This window comes from Mytilus edulis, chromosome 3 (assembly GCF_963676685.1).
Source record: "Mytilus edulis chromosome 3, xbMytEdul2.2, whole genome shotgun sequence".
NCBI lineage: Eukaryota > Metazoa > Mollusca > Bivalvia > Mytilida > Mytilidae > Mytilus > Mytilus edulis.
The window spans coordinates 771,688-789,762 of record NC_092346.1 but is presented as its reverse complement, the minus strand read 5'-3'; the positions used below and the strand labels follow the sequence as shown (position 1 = coordinate 789,762).

At 32.0% G+C, this 18,075-nt stretch overlaps 1 protein-coding gene across 1 annotated transcript; it reads right to left on the bottom strand.

The window, feature by feature from the left end:
• Positions 1 to 6,173: 6,173 nt before the first annotated feature.
• Positions 6,174 to 18,075, bottom strand: LOC139515595 (uncharacterized). Its single transcript, XM_071305188.1, has 5 exons — positions 17,554 to 18,075; positions 16,525 to 16,659; positions 15,084 to 15,213; positions 13,387 to 13,587; positions 6,174 to 6,555 (listed from the first exon to the last, which is right to left on the bottom strand). Exons 1-5 carry the CDS (start codon positions 18,033 to 18,035, stop codon positions 6,367 to 6,369), a joined length of 1,137 nt encoding a protein of 378 aa, XP_071161289.1. The 5' UTR covers positions 18,036 to 18,075; the 3' UTR covers positions 6,174 to 6,366.

Genomic DNA, 18,075 nt, shown 5'->3' with positions numbered 1-18,075 from the left:
ATCTCTATGCGTGAAATTACAGATGCATGTAAACCTGATACAATCAGATAACACACTAGACCTAATATATAAAAATGTTAATGTTTAAAAGGCCAAATGGAGTACAAAGTTGAAGAAAACAGGAAACTCACCAACACAAGAATAATATCTCCCCTAGGTTATGGTGGTGTTTATATTGCTTAGTCTTTAGTTTTCCATGTTGTACTGTTCTCTGTTTGTCATTTTCCTCATAGCATAGCCATGGCATTGTCAGTTTATTTGCGACTTATACATGTGAGTGTCTCTTTGGTATCGTTCGCCGCTTCTTTTAAAAAAAAAACAAAAAAAAAACGAAAAAGAGAAAAAAATATTTCGATATATTGTTTTGAAAAGTTTGACAAAGTTATTGATGTCTACCAAAATTGTTATCACGGACGACAGAAACATAAATGTCGAAGGATGGATAAAAAGAAACTAATTTATGTTATTGTCAATTACCCAGACTTCCTCAATTCATTCTTTCAGTTGCGATCGTTATAGATGAAACTTCTGATGAGTATATTGTGTCAGTATGAGAAAAATGAAGTCACTAGTATATATATTTAAAAAGGGGTCAACAGAATGACGTCTCGCTACAGTGAAGACATATTGGTGACCTTCTGCTGTTGTCTGTTCTGTGATCGGGTTGTTGTCTCTTTGACACATTCCTCATTTCCATTCTCAATTTCACTATCATTTGGATTACATTAATCGTGTTATACATGATACTTCTACATTCTACAACCTTATTAAACCAACTTATAATAGGAATAATAAATTGCAGGTAACCTACCTTGAAGGAAAACCTTGATAGCGGGGCAGTTGTTTAGAAACTTAACATCGGAAAAAAAGGACCTATTTGTATTAAAAGTTGATTCATTGTGAAATTGGAAACAGTTTCTGATGCCTGCACCTACATTTATAGCTATTCTCGGTCAATTAATGGCCATAGCAACAACAAAAAGATTTCAGTTTAGACAAACAAGTACCAGAAGGAGGTTTCAAATTCGTCAAATATCCAGGCTCTCTGGTTCAAATAATTAACTCCGGATGTGAAGCTTTTATGGAAGCACTTAAAAGTATGGATAAGATACGACTGCAGTTCCAATAGAATATTAAACAGGTCGTAAATATTTTGATAAATGGTTCGGAAGATGAAAAGACTAGAAGTCCTTCCTGGAATGTTTGGAGAGATGAAAGACGATGCCGATAAATGTCTCCTTCTAGCTGAAGCCACCACAGATAAATTTTACCATGTGATGCTTATAATAGACGAAACGTCGGAAGCCTCAGCTGCAGTAAAAGGTGTTTATGAAGATGGCTTAAAAGACGCTCTTGAAAAAATGAAGTTATTGCAAATGGAAGAAAAACAAATTGAAAATAGAAAGAAAGAAATGGAGTTTGAAAAAAGCGTGTAATTGAAGACTTAGGAAAAGCAAAGACTGCGTTCGACAACAGCATTGACGAAGTACCGGGAATAGGTTAACTTTTAATGATTAATACGTTTGAGGAAGGAATAAAATTAGCAACTGGCGCTATGAATTTATTCAGTCAATACCAAATGATGGATATATCAGGAGGACTTTCTGCCATGGTCATATAAAAAAGAAGATATGGTATGAATGCCAGTGAGACAACTACCCACAAAAAGACCAAAATGACAAAAACATTAACAACTATAGGTCACCGTACGACCTTCAACAATGAACAAAGCCCATACCGCATAGTCAGCAATAAAAGGCCCCGAAAAGACAATGTAAAACAATTCAAACGAGAAAACTAACGGCCTTATTTATGTAAAAAAAAATGAAAAAAAATCAGTCTATTCATAGGGAAAGATGAAGAAACCACAAAATTATTAACTCAGAAGATACAACTACCAAAGTTGGTCAAAACCAGCCAGAATTAAAGGCGGCATACCAACATGCAAATGGACTCCATTTATGTATCGAGAAGATGTACGAGATGTGTATGGAAAAAAATGATTTCAAATGGAACCAAGAAAGAAAGTTGACTTAGACGAGTATTAACAAAATCTCTATGAGATAAAAGATGCCTTGGTAAAATTTAAAGGAGACTTCAAAAGATCTGAATTCGCTAAACATCCAGCAGGTCTTGAGACTAAAGCAACGGGCAAACAAGGAATTAAACTTTGCGAAGCAATGTTGAAAATAAAAAAGAAAAACGCGGAGGACTTTTTCAGAAAGTAGGAAAATTAAAAAGCCAATCAAAGGGATTGCATTTAAGGCAGGTTTTTTTTCAGTACAGTCCAGAAAAACCGTCAAACCGACCAGAAATTACAATCCAAAAGAATAGGTAAACTGGCCTGTGAACAACGAAGAAAGGAACTTGACGAAGCCAGAAGAGAACGGGAAAAAAATAGAATGAAGTCAGAAAAATGGACGAAAAATTGACAGTATAAATGTTGAAGGGATACAAAAGACCGTGAAAGAGGGATTGATTGTCTTGTCACAACTAAAGGCACAATGGAGCTGGCTTGTCCTATTTGTTTAGAACATTACCAGTGGAATAGATGTTTGTCTTAGTCAAAAAACGTACAACTTTGATAGACGTTTGAGGGATGGCAGATATAGCGTAGGTCAAATTACAAGAGATATCGTTTTAGAAATGGCAGCATCGGTTAATTCTGTTGCATATGTGGTAGAAATTATCGCAACAGCATACACAGATATTTAAAAAAACACTTGGTCCCAATCGTAGAATTGATCGCCTATGATCCAACAAAAGAAGGTGAACAATTGGAACGACTGAAGACGAAAACATATTGACGATGACTGCAAGGAAGCTAAAGCTGAAATTAAAGCGTTGGCAAAAAAAAGTAGGAAAGATATGGAACGAAAAATTGAGGGCATGTAGTACGAACGTTTGGAGGAACAACTCAATAAACTCCCGCCACTTACACAGTCAAAAGTACAAGAGATAAAAGATAACGTGGAAAAAAGCAGCATGAGTGCAAGTGATTATATCTAGTTGTTTGAATATCCCATTTTTGTGTAATTTATGAGAAAACACAAAATCGACTTTAAACAGTACCACCTTGTAAACATTTATTGTGTTGGTATGCCGAAAGATAAATTGAAAACAATAATTTGAAACAGAAACATTAGCTTAAGTGAATCAACTTATATTTCTTGTTTCTGTGTTTACTTTTGTAAATTTGAATTTTGTGATAACTTTAGAGTGTGTGCTCTGTACTTATACATTCGATCATTGTGTTATTGTACTATGGTAATTTTGTGTATTCTTGTCTTTATTTTTTGCTATTATGCTTGATCTATATGCCAGTTTGTGCTCCTTTGTTACATATTTGTTTGTTTTTTTAGTGATTAAGATTATAACACAATGGTGCTGTTGTATTTTAAACATTTTTACCTATTATGTGTTTGTTTTGTTCACGCATCAATGTCAATATATAATGGAATTTGATGAGACTGTCATTCAAGTGAGATGTTTAGCTAGCTATATAACCAGTTTCAATCCACCATTTTCTACATGAGAAAATGCCTGTACCAAGTCAAGAATATGACAGGTGTTATTCATTAGTTTGATGTGTTTGAGCTGTTGATTTTGTCATTTGAATAGAGACTTTCTGTTTTGAATTTTCCTCAGAGTTCAGTATTTTTGTGATTTTACTTTTTTCTATGTATCATAGTTATATCACTTCAACATACATTTAAGGCTATGTTATGGCTAATATTTTTTTTCTTTGGTCGGCTTTATTTCATTTCTCATTTCAACTTATCTATACTTTGCTATCTCTTACAAAAAACATAGTTTTTATATATGATTGCTTTCATATTGTTGTCTTGTTCAGCAAGATATGTTGTATGACACTCAATGAATTAAATCAATACTGAAGCATGTGTTTTTCTAAAGTCATGTCATGGTGTACATTGAGAAGCAGAATACTCAGGATTCGAGGCTAGTTTGAATAACAACGAAACATTTACCTAGGTGCCTCAAAACTTTTGTTCTAAACTAAAAATTGACACTAGGTCACAATTTCAGATATTATAAATGAGATCAGGTTTAAACGGATGATAAAACTAACATATCTTTAATGAAGATATTCCACAATGGTTTACTAAATCATGATGGTGTACGCAGACTATCAAAAAGAATGATATTGGTAAAATGTCTCTTTTTGTGACAAAAACTTTCTATCAAGCATCTACTAAAATATACATGTTCATGATTTGCCATGTGATATATCTTGCTGTATTTTGTTTATGAGACCTTTATCAAGTATTGTCATTCAGATTGAATCTTACCAAAACAAATGATGATGCAACAATGAAAAACTATTTTGAATAATTTTACCAGGAACTCTATCATGTCTAGAACTATTTGTTTTGGTCAGTATTCATAGACTATGTGCTAAATTAAGATCCAACTGTGGTTTCCCATTTGTTACTTTGACTGATATAGTTAAAACATTGAATGCATAGTAAGTTTTTAAGGATTTCCATTGTTTTTAATATTAAGTTTTATTTAATATCTGTGTTAGAAATTCTTTCTTTTTTTGCTCGATTGAATGTTACAACAGATTTCGTATTTCCATGATCAAAATTTATAGTTGAACAGGATTTGCTTTAATTTTCTATAAAACATGAAATTCCCCTAGCTTGTGTAGGGTTCTTGTAGCTTATTCTATAGCTGTCTTTGAATTGTTTGTTGAATTTTTTTGGTGGTTGGTTGTCTATCAGATTTTGTCATCACGGCACAATCTGCTTCTCTTAGATTTTAGATTTTTTTGTAACTTTCCTTGGTCACTTCAGCCTTTTTTATCAATAACTTTTTTGTATAATCTCTTTTATAACATCAGTTTTGTTAGGCAGAAAAGTATTCTATTTCTTTCCTTAGTGTGTAATAACTTTATAATAATATTTCAATACAAAACAAGATAAATAAAATTGAGAATGAAAATGGGGAATGTGTCATAGAGACAACTCAACCACAGAAAAAACAACAGCAGAATGCTTATTTGTGCCCCTTTTTGGCCCTTATTCCTGAACTGTTGGGACCAAAACCCCCAAAATCAATATCAACCTTCCTTTAGAAGTTATAAACCTTGTCTTAACATTTTATTGATTTCTACCTACATATACTTAAGTTATTATCCGGAAATCATCCGTCTTTGGACGACACTGACGACATCGTTGTGATACCAATATACAACCAATTTTTTTTTATTTAGACAAACATTAAGACATGATACACAACACAGAAAACTACAGACTGTTCAACAAGAACCCAATCAAAAGCCAGAAAACTGTCCTTTTGTAGAATCTATGCCTGTAGACCAACCAAAAGCTTATGTCAAAAAAAATTTAAATAATCTTAATCAATAATGGAACACATTCTTGGGAGTTTGTAGTTATTTTGATGATATTTTAGTTCCTAGACACATACTGCTACCATGTGATTGATAAGATCTTTTTTGATTTTGGTCACTAGTTCAACCATCAAGGTCACTTCAGCATTATTTAACTGAAATTGTGCCAAAATGTTGTGTGTTGGGATAAAAAAGACCCTTTAAGATTTTGAGATAAATATATCAAATCAATGTAGCAATATTAATTGACAATCATCGATAGTGAGTTTGGTTAAAAACAAAAAGTTTCCAGATAATTTCTTTTGAAATAAAAGGCCCATTGTCATCTCAGAATCAGCAAAACCTCTCTTGGATTTGAGGTCAGTTTGTCAAAAGTTATGATCACATTGACTATAAAACTGAAATTTGGATAAGAGTTTATTTTCTAGATGTAATGTAACTTAAAAACATAAGTCTGACTTTAGACAATCTGTGCTAGATAACATGAATTGGGAACAACATTTTTTTTATTGGTTTTAGGTCACTCTTTTAACGGTCACAGTCACAGCTGTTTTCATAGATTAACAGTAAAGGAAAATGTTTATTTTCATCATTTTGCATGAATTGTCAGCAGTTGATTTGATTATTATTTTGGGGTTTATTTGGTAATATAGAGCTCCTGAAGTATTCAAATTTGTTTTTTGTTTGTTTCAGCTTTCAGAATTCATGATGATCCAACACATCTTGTATTTTTATTAAAAGTTTTCATCAGAAAAAACATAAAAACAGTACCTGACACAAAAAAAAATATACAACCAAGTTTTTTTCATAATTTTATGACAGATGACAGATATTTCAATGTCACAACATCTTTATAACATAAATATTTGAAACATGAAAAATAAACAAAGAATCAATGTCCATGAGTAACATTTAATGCCGTTCCCCCCAGATTGGGGGCATAAAAATAACATTTCTCAAGCGATAACTGAATACAATATATAGGGTGTACCTTACTGATAGCGACTAAACTGAAGAAAAGCTAGTCTCAAAAATGGTTCTATAAGTTCATTTCTGTCATCAGGTTTTAGATAATTATATGGTCTGCTAAAGTATATTACTGGTTTACTGGCAAAATCATCCTCTTTCCTTTGTATTCTTTTAAACTGCACTTGATCACAACGAAAATGTACAAAAGTAACCTGCCAAATAAAAGATTGTAAATGAAACACTGTATATCTACTTTCACATTTTCAACATTAACCAACACTTTATGGCATGTTAACTTACCTTTGAAGAAGAATTTATCAGGATGATGATTTTGAACAGCTATATTTCAACCTTATAATGGTGATGATAAGAATGATAAAATTGAGAATGGAAATATGGAATGTCAACCTCATATCATTTCAATTCCCTTTTATAAAAGTGCTGTTTCCTTGCTTTTTGTGTGGTTATTTTTGCTGTGCATGTACATGATATACTAATTTTGTGTCGTGAATAGATAACCCATATGCTTGGTTTTTCTATTCCATATTTCAACAAATATATACATACATTTTAAAATTAACATATCCTATACATGAACAAAATTGAGATTCTTGATTTTTATTTGCAGACTTAAAAAGATAAAAATATCTCCAATATTTCAAAGTCCACATTATGCTTCTAAGCAACTTTTGAGCCCCTGGGAAAAAGAGCTTTATGATCTGCCCATTTACAATAAAATTAACGGTATCAATTTTCTTGCACCAGATGCGCATTTCGACATTACATGTCTCTTCAGTGATTCTCGTGGCCAAAATATTTGAAATCCAAAGCTTATATAAAAGATGAAGAGCTATAATCCAAAAGGTCCAAAAAGTATAGCCAAATCCGTGAAAGGAATCAGAGCTTTGCATGAGGGAGATACATTCCTTAATTTATAACAATTTCTATCATTTTGTAACAGCAAATTTTAATAACACAAAAAAAAATCCGTATTTTCATGCCAGTACCGAAGTACTGGCTACTGGGCTGGTGATACCCTCGGGGACTAATAGTCCACCAGCAGAGGCATCGACTCAGTGATAGTAATAAAATTAACGGTATCAATTTTCTTGCACCAGATGCGCATATCGACATTACATGCCTCTTCAGTGATGCTCGTGGCCAAAATATTTGAAATCCAAAGCTTATATAAAAGATGAAGAGCTATAATCCAAAAGGTCCAAAAAGTATAGCCAAATCCGTGAAAGGAATCAGAGCTTTGCATGAGGGAGATACATTCCTTAATTTATAATAATTTCTATCATTTTGTAACAGCAAATTTTAATAACACAAAAAAAAATCCGTATTTTCATGCCAGTACCGAAGTACTGGCTACTGGGCTGGTGATACCCTCGGGTACAACAGTTTTTGTCTGTATGAACAACATTTTTTATAAACATAAACTTGATTTTACAAGTTCTTAATATTTTCCAATTAAACAGATCCTATGAACTTTATAGGTTTATATTTTTTTAATATCAGGACATTGGACAAACAGTTAATTTGATGTGTTTAAAAAGTGGACCACACAGAAACAAAGTTCTAAAATAAAGTTCTTCTGGGCATAATTGTTGATAATTGTGAGTGATCAAAATTGGTGTAATGCCCTCAATGATCTATTAATATCAATAGCACTTGTACTGGTTCAACTAAAGGAAAGTCCAATAAGATTAACTAAGAACTACTGTGACAAAGTTTGGTTTAAATATATACTGACCAGGAAAGTAGTTTCAAAGAAAACAACATATAACTAGAGGCTCCTAAGAGCCTGTGTCGCTCACCTTGGTCTATGTGCATACATGTATTAAACAACGGACACCGATGGATTCACGACAAAATTGTGTTTTGATGATGGCTATGTGTTTGTAGATCTTACTTTACTGAACATTCTTGCTACTTACAATTTTCTCTATCTATAATAAACTTGGCCTTAGTTACAGAGGAAAATATATTGTAAAAGTTTACAAAATTTTACCAAATTAATGAAAATTGTTAACTACACGGCCGACACTCGGCTAACCGAGAGATTGGTCGGTTAATCTATATTGAGTATGCGGCTATATGGGAGATTGGTCTGTTAATCGGGTTGGCTATACGTCTGTTAAGAGTAAAACGCACAATTTAATGTTAAACTCTATCAAATATACAGATTTTTGGCATATTATAAGAATCAAATCAAAAAAAGAAAAGTGTCTGACAAAATGATATCTATCATAGAACATTTTCCACCTTTAAAAACATTTCATAGTCTACGCAGTTTTCAGTAAAAGTAAAAGGCGTCGCGCAAGTATGTAGTATTTATGACTACACGCATCGCAATTTTTTTAATAAAAGGCGAAACAAACAATTTTAGATATCATTTAAAAGACACAAAATACTACTTTGGTTCTTGCATATAAATTGACGTTAGTAAATAATTCATAGTTGTAATATAACGTGAGTAATACCCCGTTTTAGTGAAAATTATGGGTTATTAAGTCTGTTAATGGGTTGGACAATTGAAATTGTGTCAGTAAAGAGTTATTTAGCCACGAAAATAGTTTTGCTACCTTTATATTTTCCCATTGAAAAAGTTAAGAATGGGAGATTCTTGAGTAAAAAAAATGATAACACGGTGCAGCACTATCCTTCCAGTAAACGCATTTTTGTTTTAACTTTCTTTGCATTTTATTGAAGAGTGTGTCACTTCAATATAGCGTGATCTGGGTTGGCCGCTGGAATATGCATGAATTTATTATTAACGATTTCAATCATCCAATTGGTTCTTTTCTTCTATTACTTAATCATCTGTTGTTTATAAATCAGTCTAAAGAAGTAAATGGAAAGGAGCGAATGCAGCTACATTTGGTTGTATTAAGTTTAAATTCATGTTATTCCGTTTAGTTCCTTTTCTACATATTTGCAGTGGAGAACTGCAGTTGTCCACATGTAAACTTCAAGCATTTGTTACCAATATGAGTACATCGCAATCCGTTACTGTTTCAACACCCAGGGTGGTTTCATGTCTTTATTCTTAAACAATTATTGTTTTTTTTCTCTCTCTTTTTTAACAATGCATCACTCTCTACTGTCCTTATCTTTTATTTATATTCTGTATCTCCATCCAGATTCTCGTGTATACCATGAGGGTCCGGATTGGGGTGTTGATTATTTCTGTATTCTTTAAATTGTTATGTTACTTTTCTATACATTTTATTGATCTTACTCATTATTCTTTCTCTATTCTTTATATTTAGGCATCCCAATATATTTTACTTACTGATGTTTAGTTACATTACGACGTTAATCTCTGAGTAATTATATACAGTAACTGGTCACCAATGTTTATGACAAATTGGTGTCATTCATGACAATAAAACAGAATCCACAGAATATATGCGACCATTCTCGGATAAAATTAATTTTACTCTAATTTAACACTTTTTGAAACCACTTTTATCAATTTTCAATATCCATTGCCTATTAAATTGTTAATTGTTTATGTGTTTTGTTTCCGTATATTTTATATTCCATTGCTCATGTTTTGTTTCCGTATATATTTCATGTTCCATTGCTCAAGTGTTGTTTCCGTATATTTTAGCCGCTCGTCTTGAGCCTACCAAATTAACACACTATATAGTAATAAAATTATACTTTTATTGTCATTCATAACTCTTAACAGACCAATTAACAGACCGGGTTTTATACATCCGACCCATTAACAGACCAGGTTTTAAAACAAGATTGATTTATGTCACCAAAATACGGATTTTCGTGTAGATTTTTCACACAATGATATCAATTTGGTTAACACACATAATGCCTGTCTTTTTTCGATTTTCAAAATATTGCATGCAAGTAAATTCAACACAAGTGTCATTTTGTGTACATTTTGTGTGTGTCAAATGTGTATAAATTTATTGATGAGTAACTTGCCTTTTCATTTTATAGATCGTACATAGAAGCTAGAAAAATAATAATTACACCACTGGATTCAGTACATTGAATAGTTTTGTTAGACATAAATATTTAACATATATTTAAAAGGCTATACAATGAAACATGCTGAGTTGTCAATGATTTTCTCGATAACACCTGATTAACAGACTTTAGCCAACCCGATTAACAGACCAACCGCCGATATAGCCGCATACTCAATATAGATTAACCAACCAATCTCTCGGTTAGCCGAGTGTCGGCCGTGAACTAGAGGCTCTAAAGAGTCTGTGTCGCTCACCTTGGTATATGTGAATATTAAGGTGGCACCCTACAGCTATAGCAATTTTTTTTCCCCCATTGAATTTTTCTTAAAATTTGCATACATATACTATGCAATGGCCTCTATAAAAATTTGAGTTAAAAATAGTATGTCACCAGACTCGTTTCCATGGTAACGGCCACCAAATTTGGTACATAACGGGTATGCATAAATACATACCTATCAGATGTAAAAAACCTGGATTTTTTTCAAGCTTTTGAAAGTATTTTGAAAGGTTTGTTCTTCATTTATTACAAAATTATTATTAAAAATGTAAATAAACACAAATAATGGCAGTTTTATTCATATTCATTAATTTCAGCTCCAATTTCATTAACACTGCTGCACACAAAAAACACAGATTTTGTTAAAAATTTCTATTTTTCTGAAAATTCCAAAAAAATGGTCCAATGAATATTTTCTTAAATTTGACAGATGATGGTCATAACAACGAGCTTTAAAAAAATATTATAAAAAATATGGGTCACCAGACTATTTTTTGACTGAAAAACGTGTTTGTGACCCCTAACGACACAGTGATCAACAGCTGTTATTTATATATCTTTCAAAATCAGTGTAAAAAGTGTGACACATGTTGTCATGTCCTTTGTTAAACTTACACAGAATAATACAGTTCAAAAAGACAATGAAATGAAAGCATTTTTGTGTCTCTACGAACAATGGTTACCATGGCAACAGGACAAGAAGTTGGAAAATTCAAGTTTTGCATTGTTCTGATGTGCAAGAGTTACTACCCAACAGACAAAAAGAGATCAAATACCATTATTTCAGAGCTACAACACATGGCTTCTATGTAAATGTAAACAAATTTATATTATGTTACACTGTAATGTAGCTTATATAAGCATTATTGTGGTCAAAAATTAGCAAAATAGATAAGTCAGATGTTTGCCAAAATCTCCCTACTTTTTTTTTCAATTATCGATTCATAGACAACAGTTATGCAAGTAAATGGATTAAAAAAGTGTCAAGACTTTTTCACCCTGTCCTATATTAATGATTAAAGTTTGATGAAGCATAATGATAATACATTATATATTTTAGTTATCATAGTTACATAACCAAAAAAATGATAAAATCATAACTTTTTCAAAGGTTTCTTTATTTTAATTAAATGCCTCAATAATTGAGCAAACATAGAGACTGGTATATTGTTGATGATGGTGATGTGTTTGTACATCTTACTTTACTGAACATTCTTGCTGCTTACAATTATCTCTATCTATAATGAACTTGGCCCAGTAGTTTCAGTGTAAATGTTAGTAAAAATTTACAAATTTTATGAAAGTTGTTAAAAATTGACTATAAAGGACAATAACTCCTTAGGGAGTCAATTGACCATTTTGGTCATGTTGATTTATTTTCAGGTCACATTATTGCTGTTTACAGTTTATCTCTATCTATAATAATATTCAAGATAATAACCAAAAACGGCAAAATTTCCTTAGCATTACCAATTTAGGGGCAGCGACCCAACAACGGGTTGTCCAATCCATCTGGAAATTTCAGGGCAGATAGATATTGACCTGATAAACAATTTATATCCATCAGATTTGCTCTAAATGCTTTGCTTTTTGAGTTATAAGCCCAAAACTGCATTTTACCCCTATGTTCTATTTTTAGCCATGGCGGCCATCTTGGTTGGTTGGCCAGGTCACCGGACAAAATTTTTAAACTGGATACCCTAATAATAATTTTGGCCATGTTTTGTTAAATTTGGCCCAGTAGTTTCAGAGGAGAAGATTTTTGTAAAAGTTAACGACGCCGGACGCCGGACGTCGTCGGACGCCAAGTGATTAGAAAAGCTCACTTGGCCCTTCGGGCCAGGTGAGCTAAAAATTTACTGAAAAGGGCAATAACTCCTTAACTGACCATTTTGGTCATGTTGATTTATTTGTAGATCTGAATATTATTGCTGTTTACAGTTTATCTCTATCTATAATGGTATTCAAGATGAAAATTTCAGGGCAGATATATTGATTTTATAAACAATTTAACCCCTGTCAGATTTGCTCTAAATGCTTTGGTTTCAGAGTTATAAGCCAAAATCTACATTTTACCCCTATGTTCTATTTTTAGCCATGGCAGCCATCTTGGTTGGTTGACTGGGTCACCGCAAACATTTTTTAAACAAGATACCCTAAAATGATTGTGGCTAAGAATGGTTAAATTTGACCCAGTAGTTTCAGAGGAGAAGATTTTTGTGAAAGATTACCAAAATATACGAAAAATTGGTAAAAACTGACTATAAAGGGCAATAACTCCTTCAGGGGTTAATTGACCATTTTGGTCATATTTGACTCATTTGTAGATCTTACTTTGCTGAACATTATTGCTGTTAACAGTTTATCTCTATCTATAATAGTATTGAAAATAATAACTAAAAAAACAAAATCGGCAATATTTCCTTAAAATTACCAATTCAGGGGCAGCAACCTAACAACCTGTTGTCCGATTCATATGAAAATTTCAGGGCAGATAGACCTTCACCTGATAAACAATTTTACCCTTTACCAGATTTGCTCTAAATGCTTTGGTTTCATTTTTGTAAAAGTTAACGACAACGGACGACGGACAACGATGATGGACAATGACGACGGACGCCAAATGATGAGAAAAGGTCACTTGGCCCTTAAGGCCAGGTGAGCTTAAAAGGTAAATAAACAGCAGAGGACAGACATTAAGGAATCCTGTGGACAAGGTGAGCTTAAACCTACATTATAAATATCAACAATGTTTTACTTACAAATGTTTTCTGAACAATAATTCCCAGAATTCCATTGTTCTTTGATAGAGGTTTATGTACTAATAAGTCTCCTCCATGTTGACCAATCAGATTGTCATTTAAATGCTTTACAAGTATTTCTGACTTCTTCCGTTTACATCCACAATTTACAGGTTTTGCAACATTATTACTAACATGTACAGTTTGAAAATCATCAATTACCTAAATAAAAAAAGAAATTGATATTATAATACCATTTCTAAATATATGCATAACCCTCATACATGTATGGTCAAAGAATTGAGTGATACTAATAATTTGCAATTTGTAAATATGCAAGAGTTCCCACGCAAGCAGAGCACATGAAATTCACCCTAAATAAGGCTTCTAGTTTAACCACTCTTATTTGATGACGATGGAAGTTTTTAACAACCTTGAATGGCTAAACAGCCCTTGCACACTCTCCTTATAAAATTAGATGTTGCTATGTATTTATATATCCCATACAGCCATCTGTATTTTGTGCATTTTTCCTTTGATCTTTTTTTGTGATAATTTTCATATCATGCTACTCGCTTGAGATGGAAAATTATCGCAAGAAACAAAGGAGGCAGGGGGCATGCTAATGAAATTGAAATGAAATTGACAACGTCGTCATATGTTATCTAGCGATAAACAGATTATCATTGGTCATCTCAACTCGATGCTTTTCTCGCTTTCGCCGTACTGGCTCAAGCAAGAAAATCAATCTTGTTGAGATGATCAACGATAATTTATAAATATAATACAGACACTGAGGAACTACAAATAAAAACATTTGATAAAAACATATAAAACTTTAAAAACATTGATAAAGGGGAGATAACTCAAGTTATGTTTTCTTTTACTTTTTACACAGCTACAAAATGTATTCATGAGAATCTAAAATAATATATCCATGTGTATTATGTAGTCAGAATCATAATATTCATTATTTTAAATTGATTAGATTGGAAAAGGTGAACCACAAAGTTAAAAATATTTTCTATAGGCTAGTATGGACGCTTGACATCAAATATCCAGGAAAATAGAATTTTCCTTCTTATTCCATGAAAATTGACATCGATTAATATTAATGAATTCAAGTAAGTCATTTCAATACCGTCTATAAAACTGGGACCTGGAAGTTAGGTAAGATATGCTAATATCTCCAGTTTTGATAATATATGAATAAAAAGAGACATATGTGGTCAGATATGTCAATGAGACAACAACTAATGTCACAAAAACAATAATTTTTTTAATTGATTGGTCTACTTTTTTGTGGCCGTCAGTTTTCATTTCTGAAAAAAGCCCTCAAGTCCTGAGTGTTGCCAGGTTAGTTATACAGTAGTTGAGAACTACTTATATCACTCGGCTACTAAGGCAAAAGATATCTTGAAGCTAACATACAGACTTAAAAAAAACACAGGTATAATATGTCAAGCTCTGCATTGTCTGCAATCTGTATTAAAAATGTGAAAAAAAAAATAAAAAAATCACCAAAAGAGTTTGTATTGCCCACTGCATTATTTGCATAAATGTTTCAAGAATAACTTCAAATATTCCAAAATCACATTGAGATTGACTTGTCTAGTTTATGTAAAGTGTCCTTTCATATGCTTTTACTTATTTTTTTTTTTATTTCCCTTCTTTCTAATATTCAAGTTACTTGACTGATATATTTGTATAAGGTTTACCTGACACACTGCAATAACATTCATGTCCTCATTGGTCTCATCTGAGTTTATAAGATCTAGGAAAATCATATCTGGGCTTGATGTTATAATATTATCACCAATTTGTACTCCACAGGGACTAGGACTATTTCTGAAAGAAAACATTTTTAATATATGATTAGCTTGTACTATATCCTCCTGCTTTTTTATAACATTACACTGCTGTCACTAAATGATGTAAATAGGCTGTAGAAAGATTTACCTTGCTTATTTTAATCAATGTGGATTCTCATGAAAAAAATAATACTTTCATGGAATAGAAGTTCTTTTTAAATAGCAGTTCTAAAAGGAAGAAAATGTATGGAATACTATTTCCACTTAAAGAAATATTACAGTATTTGTTCCTTACAGAATAAAGGGTATAGAAATTATATATTCCAACAGGAAAAGATATTACAGCATTGTTTATTAAAAGTTCCAATAGCTTTATATTGAAATCATTTCATTCTTTTCATTATAAACTGAATTCCTTTCAGTATAAGAAGGTTGTACAGGTAGGATGACATCTGCATGTTAATTATTTGTCAAATTTAAAGTTGTTTCTACATCATTGTCTCATTGACAGATACCCAACTGATCTTTTTATTTTCTATAGTTATTAGAATGTTATGACTAAATTTTACATCTGCTGCCAGCCACACTTCAATTGGACCATGATGGTTGGGATCTCCCTAACATTTTTATCCTAGCAACATAATAAGTATGTCTGTGCCTGTCCCAAATCAAGAGCCTGTAACTCAGTGCTTGTCGTTTGTCGCTGTGTTACATATTTGTCTTTCATTTATTTTTTGTAAATTAATTAGGCATTTGTTTTTTTCATTTGAAATGTTTTATAGCTGACTTTGCTGAATGGCCCTTGCTCATTGTTGAAGGCTGTATGGTGACCAATAGATGTTAATTTCTGTGTTATTTGGTCTCTAGTGAAGAGTTGACTCATTGGCAATCATACCACATCTTATTTCTTATATATACATACTTAAACTAACATAGGTAATAGAAGGACTAGTAGTTGCCAGTTATAAATACTATATAAAATGAAAAACGTGTGGATTTTGAAGAAACTTTGCTCCAAAATAACACCAAAATGTTATACACAGTACATGTAAATCATTGTTATTAAGGAACAGTCAATTAATGGTGTCAAAGATTTGTTTAAGATTTTGAATGCAGATTTGACAGAAAGTTCAACTGATAAAAAAACAATGATAAGGGTTTAACTGTCTAAATACAAGTGAATACATTTCTATAAATAGATCTACAATTGGCACTTTATGACATGTATGAGAAATAATGATTTTTTTTTTTGTCTTGAACATTTTTTATTGGATGTTTGCTTGTACACATCTAACATTGTGCTATTTTTCCTTTTCCATGAAGTTCTATTTAATATAGAATTACTTACATGCATGTCAACCCAAATAAACCAGCAAAATGTTCAAACAGCTTTCCATACATTGCTTTTGTGAGTGAAGCTTTCTTTTTTGCCATATTCATAAATATTAGCTGCTGTGCAAATAACTCTCCATGTACTTGAAATCTGAAATTTAAAAAAATATTTATGTATCCTACATGTCAATCAAAAATAGGTTTTGATCATATTGATGCTTAACATCACCTTTTTCCATAGAACTCTTTACATATATGACAAATCAAAGCCCAGGCCCCCTTTAGGTTGGAAAAATTTTGTTGATCATTTAGGGAATCACGGAATTACCGAATCAGACTGGTGTGGGCCCAATCTTAGTTACATTTTGGTCAGTGGGTCCCCTCTTATAACAAATTTTGGATCAGGCACTGATTGTAAACTTATGGTTATTCCTTTCTCATGTTTCCTAATATTTTACCCAAATTATTTTTTTTTTTTAAATTGTGACACATAAGAATCTCCAGTGTCAGTTGTGAGCATGGTAATTTTTTTGGTGATAATGTCTGCTGGGAGCACGGTGAAAAAATTGTAGTCAAATATCAATAACAATAACCAAGCAATATACATGTACAAACTTGATTATAAATGATTATGAGGGACTTTTAATAATCATATCTTTTATTCGAAAAGTAAAAAATGGGTAAAATTGCAACAAAGTAACTATATATATATTGATTTATTTAATTCATCTATTTACCATCCCTCTTTAGTGTAACCTAATTAATTTTATACAGGCATTTGTTGATGTATTTTTTTGTCATATGATATTAGCATGATTAGTATCAACATGATTGATTCACACCACCTCTAGAAAAATATACTAAACGATCACATTCATAAAAAACATCTAACTGAAACCCATTTCAGATAGCATAAGATTCAACTAATATAGCATCACATTACCAGACATCAATGAAAAAAAAAAGAAAACAGCCTTTCAACAATGTTCAAAATTTCCGATTCTCATGAAAACTATGTTATTTTTAACTGGAATAATGAAATTACTTTTTGCACATTCTTGTTTGGAGATTGTCTAGCTTATCTGCAAAAGTGAGTGGAGAAATATTCCACAGATCAACCTTGTGTGACCACTGTCCATTTAAAGTTTTATCCATCAGCAATCTGAAACACTCAAAAGTATCTGTATTTTTCAAGTCATCAATGTCTAATTTATGAAGTGGGCATCTTGAGTTGATGATTAAGTTTTTACACATGTCGATTGTTTCTTTCGATGCAGAATTATCTATAGTATTTCCACTGAAAGTAAATGAAAGCAACTGCATTGGAGTGTAAACTTCAGTTGTGACTTGCTCTATCTGTAGAGTGTGAAGAGTGTGTGATGTCCAGTTTGCTGTGCATTTATCCACTGTTAGTGAAAGCAAATCTACGTTTTGTGATGGTAAATGTTCATTTGAAGTTGAAGAAAGATGGACATTAGCATCTGTTGTATTTAATGTTGGAAATTTGAAGTCAGTATAATCCGCCATTCTGAGATGTCCTTGTGTTATTTTTAGAAACGCACGTGTC

Bases quoted from the DNA above. Each gene is read 5' to 3' on its own strand.
- LOC139515595 (XM_071305188.1), bottom strand. From the start codon at position 18,035: ATGGCGGATTATACTGACTTCAAATTTCCAACATTAAATACAACAGAT. The intron at 15,214-16,524 runs GTAAGTAATTCT...GTTTTCTTTCAG, and splicing joins TTATTTGGGTTGACATGCAT to AAATAGTCCTAGTCCCTGTG. The intron at 6,556-13,386 runs GTAAGTAAAACA...TTTATTTGGCAG, and splicing joins TTATTGTTCAGAAAACATTT to GTTACTTTTGTACATTTTCG.